At 35.5% G+C, this 18136-nt stretch overlaps 2 protein-coding genes across 2 annotated transcripts; both read right to left on the bottom strand.

Moving 5' to 3' along the window:
* Positions 1-382: 382 nt before the first annotated feature.
* LOC130243977 (1-phosphatidylinositol phosphodiesterase-like) lies at positions 383-4538 on the bottom strand. Its single transcript, XM_056476298.1, has 3 exons — positions 4451-4538; positions 3393-3442; positions 383-1257 (listed from the first exon to the last, which is right to left on the bottom strand). Exons 2-3 carry the CDS (start codon positions 3437-3439, stop codon positions 429-431), a joined length of 876 nt encoding a protein of 291 aa, XP_056332273.1. The 5' UTR covers positions 3440-3442; positions 4451-4538; the 3' UTR covers positions 383-428.
* Positions 4539-13644: 9106 nt separating this feature from the next.
* LOC130243978 (1-phosphatidylinositol phosphodiesterase) lies at positions 13645-16963 on the bottom strand. Its single transcript, XM_056476299.1, is given in 5 exon segments — positions 13645-14232; positions 14234-14373; positions 14376-14530; positions 16620-16672; positions 16842-16963. Coding segments are annotated over 4 exon segments (870 nt in total). The 5' UTR covers positions 16661-16672; positions 16842-16963; the 3' UTR covers positions 13645-13698.
* Between the last annotated feature and the right edge of the window lie 1173 nt (positions 16964-18136).

The following is an 18136-nucleotide window of genomic DNA, read 5'->3' as shown; positions in this document are numbered from 1 at the left end:
GGACCTTTTGAAAAGGTACCACCCCAGTGACAGCTCGTGTACCTTTATTTCTGAGAGTGTATAACTAAACATGAATTGAATTATCAGTTTCAAATATAGGGATGCCCAAAATCAAACACAAGCATTTTAAAAACAAATTTTGACAAAAATGATGAACATGCTGCATGGATGGCCTTAGATATATATGCTGTTGTTTTTAGCTTGAATAAAATAAAATAAAACATTTTTAGTCAAGTTTTTATTCATTTATTTTTTATTTTAATTGAGCTGCTGTTGATTACAAAGTTAAAAACCTGCTGAAAAAAATGTAAGAAAAAAAGTAGAAATTGCAGATTCAGAAATGTAGCTAAAAACAGAAAATACATACTTCTGTCCCACTAAATGCTGAATAAAAATACACTGCAATGAAAATAAACAAACGTAAACATCTAATTATTAAAACCGATGATTTGTTGTATCAAATCAAAGCCTGGAAAGTCCATCGCGATGATCCCAAAACAACCCTTTGGATTCTGTTTAGAAATGCCTCTGAGATAACCATACAGCCAAGGGTTGATTTTTTTTGCCACATGGTTTGGAGTGTTCCATATCCTCCACAGAGGCAAGCCTGTGCCGCTGGAATAGCTCAGCACAGCCCTATCAGTTTTAAGTGCACCTAAGGCCTGTTTCAGATGCTCAGTAATTTTAACTTCCTTTTCGCTGATATTTTTGACCTTATAGTCACTTTTTTGGTCAGTTTCAAGCAGAGGGATTCCCAATTTAAAGCTGTTTTTCTGAACAAAAACAATCTTTCCTCTCACATCTCCAATTCGTGGTATTTTATTACTAATCCAACAACCAGGATCATTTTTAACTTGAATAATTGCTTTTTCTGTAATATTGCCACCAAACTCCTCCTTGACTCTCATCAACACGGTCTCTGTTTTATATTGAGACAAGAAGTTCTTTGTTGTATTGAAAACTTCAGCAAATGTTGTAAATTGAGGAATCACACCATGCATAATTATCACAAACCTCCCATACACTCTCAAGTCCAGGTAGCGTATGCCGGCCTTTAACTGGTTCTCCAGTGGCCACGACTGACATTGTGATCCTGGTACTTGTAGAAGGGCCATTGTGTCATGAGTGCCAGGAATATTGACTTCAGAAATCAACTTTTCATCATCCAGAGTTCTCATCCAACCAACTGTATAATTAGTAGGAAGATTGAGTGTTGCATTATTATTAAACGCTTGCTGTTGAACGCTCTTGTGCAGCCTGTGAAACAAAATCAAAAACATTGTTCACTGAAAAAAATTATTCAAAGATGATTCCTTGCATTGACAAAAAAAATTTACATTGAGGGGTTGTAAACTATTTGTTTGTTTAAATTCAGCCCAAATAAATTAAGCTGAGCATTATTAAATTTAATTTGTTTGCTTAAATTCAACACAAATAAATTGTTTGCAACAGTTTTGCAGACATCATTTTTTTTCAGTGTTGGGAATGCAGGGAATATATGTAAATTTGTTTTATAGCTAACCCTGGCACAGTGTGTGTGTGCGTGTGTGTGTATATATATATATATATATATATATATATATATATATATATATATATATATATATATATATATATATATATATATATATATATATATATATATATATATACAGTTGAAACCATAAGTTTACATACACTGTTGTTACATGTCCATGTATTTATTATTTATTTACTTGTGTTACTTTGTCGCCCTCTAGTGTTTTGTTGCTGTTTGTGTTTTGATTAAGTTGATTACTCCGCACCTGCAGACCATTGACCGCCGGCGATTTAAGAGCTCGAGCAGCGGCACTTCAGAGACGGGGATTTGAGCGGCCGTCCGGACGTGGAGTTGTGCTCCTTTTGTGTTCAGCCTTCGTTTATTGTGTTTTCTCCCCACACTTTGTTTATATTTGGTTATTCAGTTAATAAAACCCCTAGACCGATCCGTTTGTGTTTTTCCCTCATTTAATGTTGTGACTGTGGTCGTAACACTGTATAAAAAGGCACATAACCATTTAAAAAAGTCAGATGTTAATGTGACTAAACTCTTTTAGGTAAGTTAGGATTATCAAATGTGTCTCTGTTATGCTTAATAGCGGAATAATGAGATATTTTTTGAGAAATTGTTATAACTTTTCTTGAAAGTCAAGTTTACATACAATAAGATTATTATGCCTCTGAAAAAGCTCAGATGATGGTGTCAAGGTTTTGGAAGTTTCTGATTGGCTATTTGACAACATTTGAGTAAATTGGAAGCAATTCTGAAGAATACTGTAGAATAGTATTTAAGGAAAACCTCAAACACACTGCTTCCTTGTGTGACAACATGGGAAAGTCAACAAGCCAGAATCAACAAAAAAAGGCAGATTACTATTTGCTAAATTACACTGGAAAAAAGACAAATTTTTGGAGACATGCCCTGTGGTCTGATGGAACTAAGGTTGAACTGTTTGGCCATAATGACCAGTGTTACATTTGGAGGACAAAGGGGAAAGCTTACAAGCCTAGGAACACCATCCCAACTGTGAAGTATTGGGCGGCAGCATCATGTTGTGGGGGCTGTTTTGCTGCAGGAGGGACTGGTCCACTTCAAAGCATAGATGGCATCATGAAGAAAGAACATTATGTAGAAATACTGAAGCAACGTCTCAAGACATCAGCCAGGAAATTAAAACTTGGCCATAAATGGGTCTTCCAAACTGACCAGGACCCTAAGCATATTGCCAAATTAGTTTAAATGTGCTTAAAGGACAACAGAGTGAATGTTTTGGAGTGGCCATCACAAAGCCCTGAACTCAATCCTATAAAAAATTTGTGGGTTGAGTTGAAAAAGCTTGTGCGAGCAAGACAGCCAACAAATCTGACTCAGTTACACCAATTCTGTCAGGAGGAATGGGTCAAAATTCCTACAAACTGTTGTGAGAAGATTGTGGAAGGATACACAAAACATTTGACCAAAGTTATACAGTTTAAAAGCAAAGCTAAAAAATACCAAGGAAATGTATGTAAACTTTTGACTTTCTAGAAATTATTAAAAAATTATCAAAAAACAATAATTCTCTCATTATTCTGGCATTTAGCAAATGTAAATCATTTAGGGAATCCTAACAGACCTAAAATAGTAAACGTTTAGTGTGATTTACCATCAGACAATTAAAAAAATGGTTATGTTCATTTTTTAGAGTGTATGTAAACTTCTGGTTTCAACTGTATATATAAATAACCAAATAAAACTTGAGTGTGCTATGAATTCAATTAAGGAGAATAGAGGAACGGAGAAAGCAAACATCTAATCACTTTCCATTGCTGTAGTTTTCTTTTTAAATAGCCAGATCATATAAAAGTACATTCATTTAATTTGAAATACTCACAAAAGCATCAAGACACAGAACATTTTCCCAGTAACCTCCATCTTCATTGTCTGAGGAAAGCAGCAGAAAACAACATTGTTACAGACCTAATTTAGAAACTTTAATGAGATCACATGAATGCATTTACTGCAGGAATAACAGTTGAACAAATATTTTTTAACAAAAGCTCATTTTTTGAACAAACAAAATAGAAATATATATACATACATACATACACACACACACACACACATATATATATATATATATATATATATATATATATATATATATATATATATATATATATATATATATATATATATATATATATACACATACATATATACACATATATACATATACACACACACATATACATGTGTGTATATGTGTATAAATACATATACACACAAACACACACACACACTTTTTATATATATATATATATATATATATATATATATATATATATATATATATATATATATATATATATATATATATATTTTTTTTTTTTTTTTATATATACAACCCAGCTACCAATTTTTACTTTCAATCAAATTTCCTAAACTAAATATGGAGCGCCATTTTTTAAGGCTTAACTCTAACCAAAACTGCCTTGGTTTAATAATCACATAAAAGTTCTAACACTCTAAAGTCCAGGTAGCAAATCCTGGTCTATAAAGTGTCCTCAAAATATTGGCACAAACAATGGACTGTTCATGGATTTTTTTTATTCATTCAAAAGGAATATTTCCATAATATTTTTTAAAATAACATTATAGAAAATCCCTTTAAACCAAGAGCATTCAGAAATAGTTTTGAAATTTAATAGTAATGTTATCATTCTTATAAAGTATTTGGGACTGCACAGGCATTGTAATGAATAGTTGCTGACAGACGGCTTTTGTTTGGCTTGTAAAATAAAGATTCATTTGACCTGCCTTTGAATTGGCATAAATATACTCAACATCAATGCAATGCCCTTATTTTTAGGCAAGAGCTAAATACATCATCATACACCATCATACAGTATAATATGTTCCATTGACCAGAAAGTGAACAATAAAGCTTACCTGTCCTTGCTTGTGTTTATTTGTATTGCAGGAGTTGTGGACTTCAGCGCTGGTTTCTTCTTACTGTTGCTCTCCTCGTCAAGATGGTGATGTGCTTTTGTCTCTTATTAAAACAATCTCCCTTCTTATAGTCTTCAAAAGGGAGTGCTGACTCAAATGTTTTCAAATTTTTCACACATGATTTACACACGCTTTTTCTAGCTGCATCAGTAACAAAATGGCCTTGTCAGTCAAACTTAAAATTCTGCTACATTTTCAAACTGTGGTATCAGGTGAAATGTACTGATGATTTAAATTCAGCTTAATTCAATGACAAGAATGCATGACTTTATCCGCTGAAAAAATAATCCATTGCAAATTGTTGAAAACAATTTATATGGGCTGAATTGAAACAAACACGTTAAATTAAACATAACTAAATTTAATTGTTTGTTTTATTTCAGCCCATATAAATTGTTTGCAACACTTACCTTAAAAAAAATCAATCCAATGACAATTGTCATTATAATGTCATTATAATGTAAGTCAATTTGGTTACGGGTTTTTGAAAATGACCTTCCATGCAGTGTGTAATGAAAACATCCAGCAGAGGTTTAAATCTAAAAGTGCACCTTGTTTAAAACTATTGATTCTTTAGCGAACTATTTGACTCAGAGTCGAATAAATGAATTGAACTGGGTTAGGATCTTTTGTTTGATCGCATCGACATCGATATGGTACATCACCAAATATGTACTTCCAGTTCGTGTAAAATGTGCACGCGCGGGGGATCACGGAACTGATCATGATGCGAAGATGACGATCACTGACAGATGGAGATTCGGCTGTGGGGAATAAAAGGTTAAAGGTATTTTCACAACAACACCACAGTATGTTCTCCAGTTTCCCCCACAAGTCCAAAGCCATGCACTATAGGTGTATAGGCACTCGGAGGAAACCCACGTGAACACGGGGAGAACATGCCAACTCCACACAGAAATGCCAACTGACACAGCCGGGACTTGAACAAGTGACTTTCTTGCTGTGAGGTGACAGGGCTAACCACTTAGCCACCGTGTCGTCCTAATAACAAACATAAATACTGTAACACATATATTGTTCATCGTTTGTTCATGTAACTAAATAGACTAACATTAACTAAAGAAACTTTTAATAAAGTGTTAAAGACACTCACAGCATAAAGGTTTTTGGCATTATCAGAGCTTTTACTCACTGATGATCATATACAGTTGAGGTCAGAATTAGTAGCATTTTTTTCTCTTTATTAAATATTTCTCAAATGATGTTGAACAGAGCAAATAAATTTTCACAGTATGTCTGATAATATTTCTTCCTCTGGAAAAAGTCTTATTTGTTTTATTTAGACTGGAATAAAAGCAGTTTTAAATTTTTTAAACACCATTTTAAGGACAAAATTATTAGCCACTTTAGGCCAATTTTGTTTTTGATAGTCTACAGAACAAACCATCATTATACAGTAACTTGCCTAATTACCCTAACCTGCCTAGTTAACCTAATTAACCTAGTTAAACCTTTAAATGTCACTTTAAGCTGTATAGAAGTGTCTTGAAAAGTATCTAGTCAAAAATTACTGAATAAGAATTACTGTCATAATTACAAAGATAAAATAAATCAGTTATTAGAAATGAGTTATTAAAACTATTATGTTTATAAATGTGCTGAAAAAAAATCTTCTTTCTGTTAAACAGAAAACGGGTGGCTAATAATTCTGACTTCAACTGTAGTTTGTACTCTTTTGTGGTTAAGTCTGCCATATAGTTTGTATAGCAAACTAACACCCACAATGCTGATTAGTTCACACAGGATATAACTATCTTAAGTAAAGCATTATCTTTGTGAGTGTTTCAACATCTATTATTTGACCACTATGAATAAGTAAAAAGCAGTGACAAAAAGCTGTCATGAGTATGTTGCATGTATTCTTTGTTATGTTCAATGTGTCTTTGTCCTGTTATCATATGCAATCCTCAAAACAGTCATATAGTGGTGTATGACTGTCAGCTGACACGCACCATAGTGATAAATAGACGCTTTTTCCCAAATGGATTCTGTACACGTGATTTGAAACGGAGCAAACATCTAGGTTTTGGGTGCATGTTTGAACAGACATATACACATATAAATAATACAAATAATTTATACATAAATACTATAATTAAGAATAATAATTATATCTAAAGATGTCGATCTTGGTGGGGTTTTTTTCAAACACAACTAATTTTGTTGGTTGTAATCCCTTCCCTTATTAGATCTCTTATTATGGTGGGCATATCCCTTATTTTCACATCCCAATGTTGACAGATATGCATACAGTAGTTCACACCAAATTTACTCACTATTTACTCTCTCCCAAGGGTTTCCAAACCTTTATGAGTTTCTTTTTTCTGTTGAACACAAAAGAATAAATTTTGAAGAGTAAAAACCTGCAAGCATTGCCTTCCATACAATGTAAGTGAATGGTTATTCGTGTAACTCACTGGCTTTCAGCATTATTCAAAATAGCTTGCTTAATATTTAACCAAAAAAACTCATAAAGTTGTAGAACCACTTGAGGGAGAGTAACTAGCGTTTAAATATATAATTTTGGGGTAGTGAACTGTACATTTTACACATGGTGAAACTAAACAGCCCTATTTGAATTAACATATTCAGTTGAAGTCAGAATTATTTGCCCCTCTGAATTATTATCCCCCCTGTTTGTTTCCCCAATTTCTGTTTAAGAGAGAGAGAAGATTTTTTTCAACACATTTCTAAACATAATAGTTTTAATAACTCATCTCTAATAACTGATTTATTTTATCTTTGCCATGATGACAGAAAATAATATTAGACTAGATATTTTTCAGACACTTCTATACAGCTTAAAGTGACATTTAAAGGCTTAACTAGGTTAATTAGGTGAACTAGGCAGGTTAGGGTAATTAGGTAAGTTATTGTATAACGATGGTTTGTTCTGTTGACTATCGAAAAAAAACAATCTGCTTAAAGGGGCTAATAATTATATAATATTGAATAAAAAAACTGTTTTAATTCTAGCCTAAATAAAACAAATAAGACTTCCTTGCTCTGTTAAACATCATTTGGGAAATATATATATAAAAAAAAGAAAAAATCATTCAAAGCGGGGCTAACTTTAACTGTAAGATTCTACACAGTTCTATGTTAATTCAACTAGAATTTGTATATAAAGATATACTGCTGCTGCTTGAATGCATGCGTGTATTTATTTATGTACTGTAGCATTGTGCTTTAAGAAGCCTAGAACCATGCAAATGCTTGCGCCACTGATGCGATGCAAGACCTGTAAAGAGATGATGCCAAGGTCTCCATAATCCTGGACCAGGCCGTATCCTGAGCAGATGCTGTGGTGGTCTTGGAGGAGTGGAAAGCATAAGACTGACTCCTGAAAGACCACAGTGACAGACGAGTCACCGCATTGATCCTGTGGGCCAGCCTGAACACCTGTTGGTGCCCTACTCACACCTGCAGCTTCTCCACAATGGATGTCCAGCATTCTCCAGCCTCTGGTGCCTATAGACTACAGCTCCACACAGGAAGTTTATCCAGAGGAAAAATGGTTGTGACTAACTGAGCCTGGTTTCCTCTCGAGGTTTTTTTTCTTCTTCTACACTTCGTCAATTGGTGAAGTTTGTTCCTCGCCACTGCAGCCACTGGCTTGCTTGGTTGGGACTTGAGGAGCTGCACATCGCTGGATCTGCTCTTCAGTGTTTGGACTTTCAGCAGTGAAAATTAAACCACACTGAACTGAACTGAGCTTCAACTCTGAAATCTGGACTAACACAGTTTCAATTTACTACAACAGGGGTGTCCACACTCGGTCCTGGAGGGCCGGTGTCCTGCTGAGTTTAGCTCCAACTTGCTTCAACACACCTGCCAGGAAGTTTCTAGTTTATCTAGTAAGCTTGATTAGCTGGTTCAGGTGTGTTCGATTAGGGTTGGAGCTAAACTCTCCAGGACACTGGCCCTCCAGGACCGAGTTTGGACACCCCTGTACTAGAACTTCTACGTGAACCTGGGCACCACCATCTCTCAGGATCTGAAGTGGGACATTCACATAGACTCTATTGTGAAGAAAGCCCAGCAGAGACTGTACTTCCTTCGTCAGCTGAGGAAGTTCAACCTGCCACAGGAGCTGCTCGTACAGTTCTACTCAGCTGTCATCCAATCCATCTCATCCAGCTCAGCTGCCAAAACCGACCTCCGTAGACTACAGCGAATAGTCCGGACTGCTGAACGAATTACTGGCACAACCCTTCCTACACTTCAAGAACTGTACTCTTCCAGAGTGAGTAAAAGGGCTCGCAAAATCACTCTGGACGCCTCACACCCGGCACACTACCTGTTCGAACTGTTACCGTCTGGTCGGCGCTTCAGAGCACCAAGCACGAAAACAGCCAGACACAGGAAAAGTTTCTTTCCTCAGGCTGTCTACCTTATGAACAGTTAAATATTCCCCTACTGTGCAATAAATATGTGCAATAATTTCTCATGCGCACTTGTACACAGCACCTTATATCAATATACAATACAATACTTTCTACATTCGCACTTGTACACAGCACCTTATAACCTGTATATTCATAACAATCTGTACATACAATTCAACATCCAGGTTTCTTGACTAACCGCATCTGTTTAATGTTTGTCTTTTTTATTTTTCATATTTATTTCATATTGTCACTTGTCACTTTATGTACACTGGAAGCTTCTGTAGCCAAAACAAATTCCTTGTGTGTGAAGCACACTTGGCAATAAAACTGATTCTGATTCTGAAGCTGCTTTGACACAATCTACCATTTAAAAGCGCTATAGAAAAAACATCAATTGATTTGAAATAAATAATTTTTCAATTTATCCCAAAAATATTAATGTGAAATGATCTATCAGATATTTGTCTCAATTAGCGAAGACCCCAATCATTAATCAAAATGACAATATTACACAACTTTAGAAAGAAGGCAATTTATTAGATGCTTTTCTAGATCCTGTCTACTATGTAAAAATATCCATAAATTAGCAGTTTTTATATTTTGTGATTGATACTTTTATTTTAGTTTTTCCAATTACAATGCTTTCAAATTGCATCAGGCCTTGATCTTTCTTCTTACACCTTTTAACCTTGAACAGATCATAAAAGTGACTTTTATGAACATTTCTAATAGTTTAAAGCCATATATAATTGTCTGGGTTGATGTTGTATATTACGGCGCAAACACCTGATAATAAACTGCCAGTACGTTTTCTGTTATTTTACAGACTTATTTCTTTATATATAATTTATTATATAGTAAAAGAACTAAAATGTCAATAAAAGTCAATTTGTTAAACTGTAGAGTTGAATTTTCAACATAAAAAGTCGACAGAGCAGAGATCAAGCTTGGGCTCATAATGCACATGCATTATTCACAACTGTAAATAAATGGAAAACACTAGGTAAGCACAAAAAAAACAGAAACTGTAAATCAACAGATATTTTTTACAGTGTAGAGCTGTGTAAAGTGTGTCAGACAGCAAAAAATGCATACAATTTAAATCAGACTGCCATTTTCTTACCCTTGGAAAACTGACTTATGACTTGCGTCACAAATCTGATGATTTCTGGCATATCTGGAATCCTTTATGGGAGTTTTTGGAGAATGTATCTTAATTAATTTGTATTTTAATTAATTTATTTTTGTTAATTTTACCCTTCACAAAAGACTTGAATAACTAGCCGATGGAAGATTGTATGATAGATGGCTATATTATTGTATATGATGACATGAGACACCTATACCACTGTTCTGTCATTGTAAATATTTAAATAAATGTAACCTTTGGCAAATGTACTCATTTTTCTAAACTGGTACCTGGAAAGCAGGAATATCACATTATCATTTATCAAAACAAGGTAGACTTCCAAAGGACTGTCTATGAAATCCACACATTAAAAAGAACCTGCATTGTGACTGATCATCATTTACAGTAATGTCATATACTGTCATCATTTTAGGTCCACTATTGCCACTGGAGGCCATTTAAGCATAAAACCTAATAGCTTTGTTTTAGATCAAAAAACTTTCAAATGAACAGTAACACCAACCTAAGTGACCAGACTCTGACCTGGAAAATTTTGTAATTGTGTATATCTACGCTTGTTATCTGTCTCAACTTCCTTATTTTAATTGCAAAAAATGATCTAGATATTTCTTAATGGCTTCATTTGGCAGGTTACAAGCCAGGTCAGGTCAAGGTTCGGTCACTTTGGCATCACTATTAATGATTTTTTTGTAAATTACACAGTGTTTAACTGTAATATGAACTGTATTTTACTGTAGGACATTGTTCTATACTGCATGCTATGCATTTCAAAGTTGCAGTGTGCAAAGTTGCAAACTAAACCAGGTTAATAAAATGAACTATTAGATCAACCAAAGTGACCAGACCCTGACATGTTTTGTAATTGTATCTATGTAACTACACTGAGCCTTGTTATCTGAGGCAATTACCCATTTGCATCAATGCAGAGATATTACACAGCAAAATGTATCCTTCCTTCATTCATTTTTCTTTAGCTTGGTCCCTTATTTATCAGGGGTCGCCACTGCGGAATGAACCACCAATTATTCCAGCATATGTTTTATGCAGTGGATGCCCTTCCAGCCTCAACCCAGTACTGGGAAACACCCATACATACACACACACACACACACACTCAAACACTACGACCAATTTAGTTCACCCATTTCATCTATACCACGTCTTTCCTCCTGGAGCACTCTGACCCAGCCGGGACTCAAACCAACGATCTTCTTGATGTGATGGGACCACCGTGCTGCCCTGAACACAAATATTATATATATATATATATATATATATATATATATATATATATATATATATATATATATATATATATATATATATATATGTGACGGAAATACTGTAAGTATTGAATGCACTGTGTTTTCCTGGGAATAATACTTCTAAAGGAGCTGTCGGCATTGGAATTAAACCAGATTTTGGTAAAAACCCAAACAATCCAAACATAAAAATAAACATCTGAAAAATGAGTTACAATAACAATGAAACGACACAAGGAGAAAGTACTGAACTGTATTTAATACTTCATAAAAGATGATGGCAGCTTACGGATGCCTCTCATATTGAGAATGAAGTCACATGAATTTCTCAGGTGTGAGTTTTGACTTCAACAGAGTGTAAAAATCTTGATGGTTCTGTGGGTCTCGTCTATCAAATCTTATCTTTATTTAGTATTTTCTATTAGATTCAGATCAGGTGATTGGCTGGGCCATTCTACAGCTTGATTTTCTTTCTCTGAAAGCATTTGAGAGTTTCCTTGGTTGTGTTTTGGATCACTGTCTTACTAAAATGTCCACTCTGGTTTCATCTTAATCATCCTGCTAATGTAAATGTTGGACTGAAGCAGCTAATATTAATCTACACTGATGAAGGTCAGAGGGTTGCTGAAGAACTACTGAGAGATTTCAGCTGCTGTCTGGGTTTCACTGCCTTTCAACACCTCCCTTTCTTCGTGTGTTCAATACTTTTTCCCTGCATCATTTAATTTTATTATGCATAACTTCATTTGTAAAGGAATTTGTTTTGTTTTCTTTGCGTATATTGATTTCTTTGGTTGTTATCAACACCTGGTAAAAAATCAAAGTCAAACCACCTTTAGAAATATGATTTCTGTGAAAAATTATGACACGTTCAATACATATTTCCCACTGTTTATCATAGATATTTCTTTCCTACGTTTTGTCACTTTGGTTGGTCTAATTATTCATTTTAGTAACAGGTTCAGTGGTTTGTTTTACATTAAGGTTTACATTATTGCTTTACATTAACCCTCAGGAGTGTGAGGTGATTTTGGGGCCCCTGTGATGTTTTGACATGTCCTGACATTTGTGCTTATTTCAGCTACTCATTACGTAGTACTGGTCAACATGTGATTTTTTTTGTATTCAGCACAAACTGTGCCACAATAATATGGGAAAGGTATTGCTGTACATGGTTGCGTTTTTAGAAAAAATAAAAAAAGTTATGCATGGTTAGTAGGTTTTGGAGAAAAAAAAAATGTAGCTGGAAAAAAAAAAAAAAACCACACACACTGAATGTGCCTGAACAAGACTTTTGAGTTACCATTCTTTTTACCAGCATATTTACTTCACAATTATGTGAAATTATTCTGTTCTCTCATTCAAAGAAAACATTATGGATCATCATGAATAATTCACACCTTGAGAGACAAAAGACACTCCCCCACTCACCCATCAAGGCCATTATAAAGCAATATCCATCTATCCAAATGTCCTCTTTTTAAACAGTACATAAAGATATTCATAAATCAATAACTTATTTAAAAATGCATAATAAAATCACAGAAAAATGCAAATTTGCTGATTGGTTCATATGACTAGACTACTTGTTATAGAAATTAATGAGAGGAAAGAAATCACTTATGAGAAGAATTTATTATGTTCAACTGCTGCTCTTGTAAAGGTAAAAAAAAATGAAAGAGACCCTGAAGCAGAAATATTAGCAGAGCAAAACAATAAAAGATGGATTACAATGCTTTTTCATTGGCATAACAGAAAATACAAATGTTCTTTCACACAAAGTGATTGCCTAATTAACAAATGCACTGTCATGAACAGAAAATTACAGCTAAACTAAAGCCCTGAACGGGCCTTAAATCTAAGCCCTGGCCGGAGATGCACAGGCTGTAGCCTTGCCCTTGTCCAATAGCTTATCAAATTTTTTGGCCCGAGTCCAAAGCCCGTCTTTTTTCAACCAAACAGCTTATACTGTTACAGCCATAAAATAGGCCAGATGTGTATTTAATAGAAAGTTTTTTCGTAATTTTTTATCAGAATAATTTAGAGAAATGTTTGGAGTTTTTTTTAATGCAAGTTTTAGTTTTTTTAAGAGACATTGATATCCAAGTGGTATGTGGTCCACAGTGAGTTTACTCAACTTACAAGTTGTGCATGACGAGTTGGCTCATCATTTAAAGTTTTCACTATTTGAAACGTTGAGCAGAAGTTTGCCTGACTTTTTCAGTTTCGCCATTGGCAAATTTTTTTTTCTTTATGTTTTCCATTTCACGTTGCTGGAAATCTCAAACTTATCTCATTAGACTTTTAAAGTTTTTTTCTAAAGCAGGCTCAGGCTCAAATGCAGGGCTCTAAGCTAAACATCCATTAAAATCTGTTAAAACCAATGATCACTTGAATCAAATCAAAGCCTGGAAAGTCCATTGCTATGACCCCAAAACAAAGCTTCATCTTCATTTTAGATGCGCCTTCAAGATTATTGTATAACCAAGGGTTGATTTCATTTGCCACATTCTTTGGGGTTTTGTCTGGTCTAAATACAGGCCAGCCTGTGCCGCTTGAATAGTTTAGCACAATCACATTAACTTTACAAGCTTCTAAAGCCTGATTCAGATGCTCAATAATTTTATCCTTCTTGCTTCCAACATTACCTACTTTATAGTCACCCTTTTTATCAGTTTCATACTGAGGGATTCCCAGTTTAAAGTTGTTTTTCTGAACAAAAACAATCTTTCCTCTCACTTCTCGAATTCGTGGTATTTCATTTCTAACCCAACAACCAGGATCATTTTTAAGCTTATTTGCAACATCATCTGGAAATGGGCCCTTTGACTCGTGCTTGACTCTTAGCAACACTGCCTCTGATTTATGTTGAGACAAAAACCCCTTAACTATATTGAGAAACATTAGCGAACGTTGTATGTTGTGAATCACCACCATGCACAACTTTCAGGTTATTTCCAGACACTCTTAAGTCCAGGTAGCGTATGCCGGCAAGCAGCTGGTTCTCCAGTGACCACGACTGACATTCTGCTGCTGGTCTCCATGAAGAGCCATGGTGTCATGAGTGCCAGGAATAGTGACTTCAAGAATTAACTTATTATCATCCAGAGATCTCATCCAGCCGATGTTATATTTAGCACTGAGCTTGAGTTCTTTCTTATCATTGAACGCTTGTTGTTGAAAGCTCTTGTGCAGCCTGTGGGAAACAACAATTCAATTTACAGGACATGCATTTACCAACTAAACGTACAGCTTAAAGTATAAGTTGCTTCAGTGAAATTTCTGTCAAATTAATGAACGAAATGGGAAAAAACAGACCTACGTAATCAAGTGGAATTTGGCAGAGATGTAGAATCTGCATAAAATGTGTTTAATAAAAGCCTATGGCAGCTTTTGAAAGGATATCAGCGAAGAAAGATGCAAGGACATTGAGCACACTTTTAAAACAAAGGTCTAAAGTGGGGGTTTTCTCAGTAGTTGCCTTGGTCCAGGAGGGCCAGTGTCCTGGAGAGATTGGGCTCTATTTTAATGACCTAGGCGCAAAGTCTAAAGCGGCAGGGTGCAAAAGCATTAAAGGCATGTCAGGACCCACTTTCGCTATTTTAAGGACGGAAAAATACGCTCTGCGCCACGGCTCATGGTCTAACAGGGTTGAGCTTATTCTCTTAATGAGTTATAGGCGTGTTTTGAGCATAAACCAATCAGAGTCTCATCACCCATTCCCTTTAAGAGTCAGTTGCGTCGCGCCATGGTGCATTAACTATTTACATGGCAGACTTTGTAAGTGGAAAAACTGAAGCTTAACTAGCAATAAACAGTTCAACAGACCATCTGCAGCGAGAGGATAAAGAACGAGCCTCCTCCAATCAGTCTTACTTTCACTTCTTTCAATGGATAGGAAACAGTGTTGTACGCACAAACACCTATTAGTTTTATACATAATTAATTAGTTTGTTAAGCTCAAAAGATTTGTTTCAAAACTATTCTAAATTCAGTTCTAATTTCCAGCAAACTGATAAATGAACAATAATAGTGAAGTGTGGTCAAACAATGAGTTATACCGCAACACACATGCTATGCCCCGTTTGGTCCAAAACCTGGCAGGTGGACAAATCTAAGCTTGTTTTTAATAAAACAAATATAAATATGCATATAATAAATAATACTACTAATAATAACAATAGCAACATTATACAAAAGCAAGTTGTCATGAATAAATTAAAAAAGCCCCCCCGAGATGAGTATTTTCTACATAGTATTTTCTGCATATTTATGTAGAAAATAATAATTAAAAAAATATTTTAACCCTTTAATTCTTTTCAATTGTAAAGATTTTTGTGTATTGCTGTACATTCTGCATGTATTAAGCATTGTGTAAGGGAGGCGCACAACTAACGTGCTCTACGCTGGACTTTAGACCAGCTTTCAGCTGGTCTATTGAGCAGTCAATTTTAGTTCCTCATAATAGCAACGCGCCAACAATGCGCCTTAACACACCTCATTTCTAGACCAAAACACCCATAAGTCCACAAAGTGTCCGCAAATTGATTTGCTATTTAAACAACATAGCGGAAAACGACAAAGTTAATGTGCATTGGTCTGAAAATAGCCACATGTCATGGAAAAACATCTTGTGCCTTATTGCGCTGGGTGTAGATAGGGCCCTTTAGCTCCAACCAAATCAAACACACCAGAATCAACTATTAAGCCTTACTAGATAAACTAGAAACTTCCTGCCCAGATGTGTTGAAGCTAAACTATGCAGGACACAGGCCCTCCAGGACAGAGTTTGACACCCCAGCTCTAGATTGGAAGAACTATCTTGGTAGAACTGTTAGTTTAACATGTATTGTAAAATGTAATGATCTTTTATACAAGAATAAAGGATGTTCTGTGCAATAAAATAGATCTAATGGGTGTTAAACGTTCTTCATGATTTATTCTTTAGCATCTAACCCACTCAATTTTGGACAATATAATAATAATAATCATCATCATCAATTAATAAATATATATTTATAAATCAATTAATTCAATTTTGGGGTGGCATGGTGGCTTAGTGGGTAGCACTGCCGCCTCACAGTTGCCAATTGTCAGTTGGCATTTCTTTGTGAAGTTTGCATGTTCTCCCCGTGTGTGTGTGGGTGTATGTATGAGTGTATATTGAAGAGCATCCACTGTGTGAAACTAATTGGAATTGTTGGCGGTTTATTCCACTCTGGCAACCTCTGAAATAGAGATTAAGCCAAAGGAAAATGAATAAATAATTAAATTTTTATACTCACAGCAGTACAAAGATGCAGAGAAATTTCACAGGAACTCCCATCTTCTTCACTGTCTGAGGAAGGCACAGAATAAAACATTTTATTAGAACAGTATTTAAGAGCTCTTAAATAATTACTTGAATGTGAACTAATGGTTAAATCAAGTGAATTGAATGTGTTTATAAATAAATACATCAGATATTTAATGGGTTTAAATGCAAGTCTACAAATATAGAAACATACCTCAAGCTTCAGGATGCACAAACATAAACGCCTGCAGATCACGGCTCTGTTTCAGCTCCAGCGCAGAGTTCAGTCTGGGAGCTTTAAGAACTCACTGATCTCACGTGATTGGCTGGTAACTTGATGTGTATTTGCATATCAACTGATAAACATCTTGGCGTTAACCAAGAAATGAAAAAACAAAAAGGTCAAATGTACAAGCGGACCTCTTGATGAAATAAAAACACGTGTGTGAAAAAGGTTTAAAAGTATTTTTAAAAAGTTCAGATGAAATCAGGATGCATTTGTGCACTTTCTTGTTGTCCAACATCAGCTAAAAATTTTGAGAGATAATCTGATGGGTTACTCTTGTTTTTTGGACACCTATTTCTGAACTTGTATTTTATATTAACATACAACACAGTGGCGTAGTAAGTAGCAATCGTCGCCTCACAGCTAGAAGGTCACTGTTCGAGCCACTGGCTGGGTCAGTTGGCATTTCTGTGTGGAGTCTTGCATGTTCTCCTCGGTTTATCGCGTGGGGTTTCCTCCGGGAGCTCCGGTTTCCCCCACAGTCCAAATACATGCGCTTGAGGTGATTGAATAAACTAAATTGGCCATCGTGTATGTTTGTGAATGCAAGAGTGTATGGGTGTTTCCCATTGTGGGTTGCAGATGGAGGGGCATCCGCTGTGTAAAACATATTGGTGGTTCATTCCACTGTGGTGACCCATAGGTCCTATCATGCAATTCACAACCGTAAGTGAAGTTATTTTATAAACTAATTTCGAAAGGATCACGTGCTTATGATTGACCACAGCTGGTCCTGCTTTAGCTATACATGATTCACCAATCAGATGATTCCTAACTCACTGTAAATATCCAGTTTCATACCCAGTCATCTTCATTTTGAAGAATCCCACCCGTCCACCCCTACTCCTCCACCTTTTTCCTATATTTGGCGGCACGGTGGCTCAGTGGTTAGCACTGTCGCCTCACAGCAAAAATATGGTTCAAGATCTTATTAGGCCAGTCAACGTTTCTGTGTGTAGTTACATGTTCTCCCATGTTCGTGTGGGTTTCCCCAGAGTTCCCTGGATTCCTCCACCAGTAAAAAAGACATGAGATATAAGGGAGTTGAATAATCCAAATTTACACACAAATGAGCTCCTAGTCAGCATTATACCTCTTCATATACATCATACATACATACATATATTTATATACGCTTTGGTCCTCTAACTATCCATTTGACGTTTGCATGTTCTCCCCCTTGTTGGTGTGGGTTTCTGTCAGGGTGCCCGGTTTCTCCCCAG

The sequence above is a fragment of the Danio aesculapii genome, chromosome 16 (genome assembly GCF_903798145.1).
Source record: "Danio aesculapii chromosome 16, fDanAes4.1, whole genome shotgun sequence".
Taxonomy (NCBI): domain Eukaryota; kingdom Metazoa; phylum Chordata; class Actinopteri; order Cypriniformes; family Danionidae; genus Danio; species Danio aesculapii.
The sequence above is the reverse complement of the archived record's forward strand: the minus strand, read 5'-3'. Positions and strand labels throughout refer to the sequence as shown.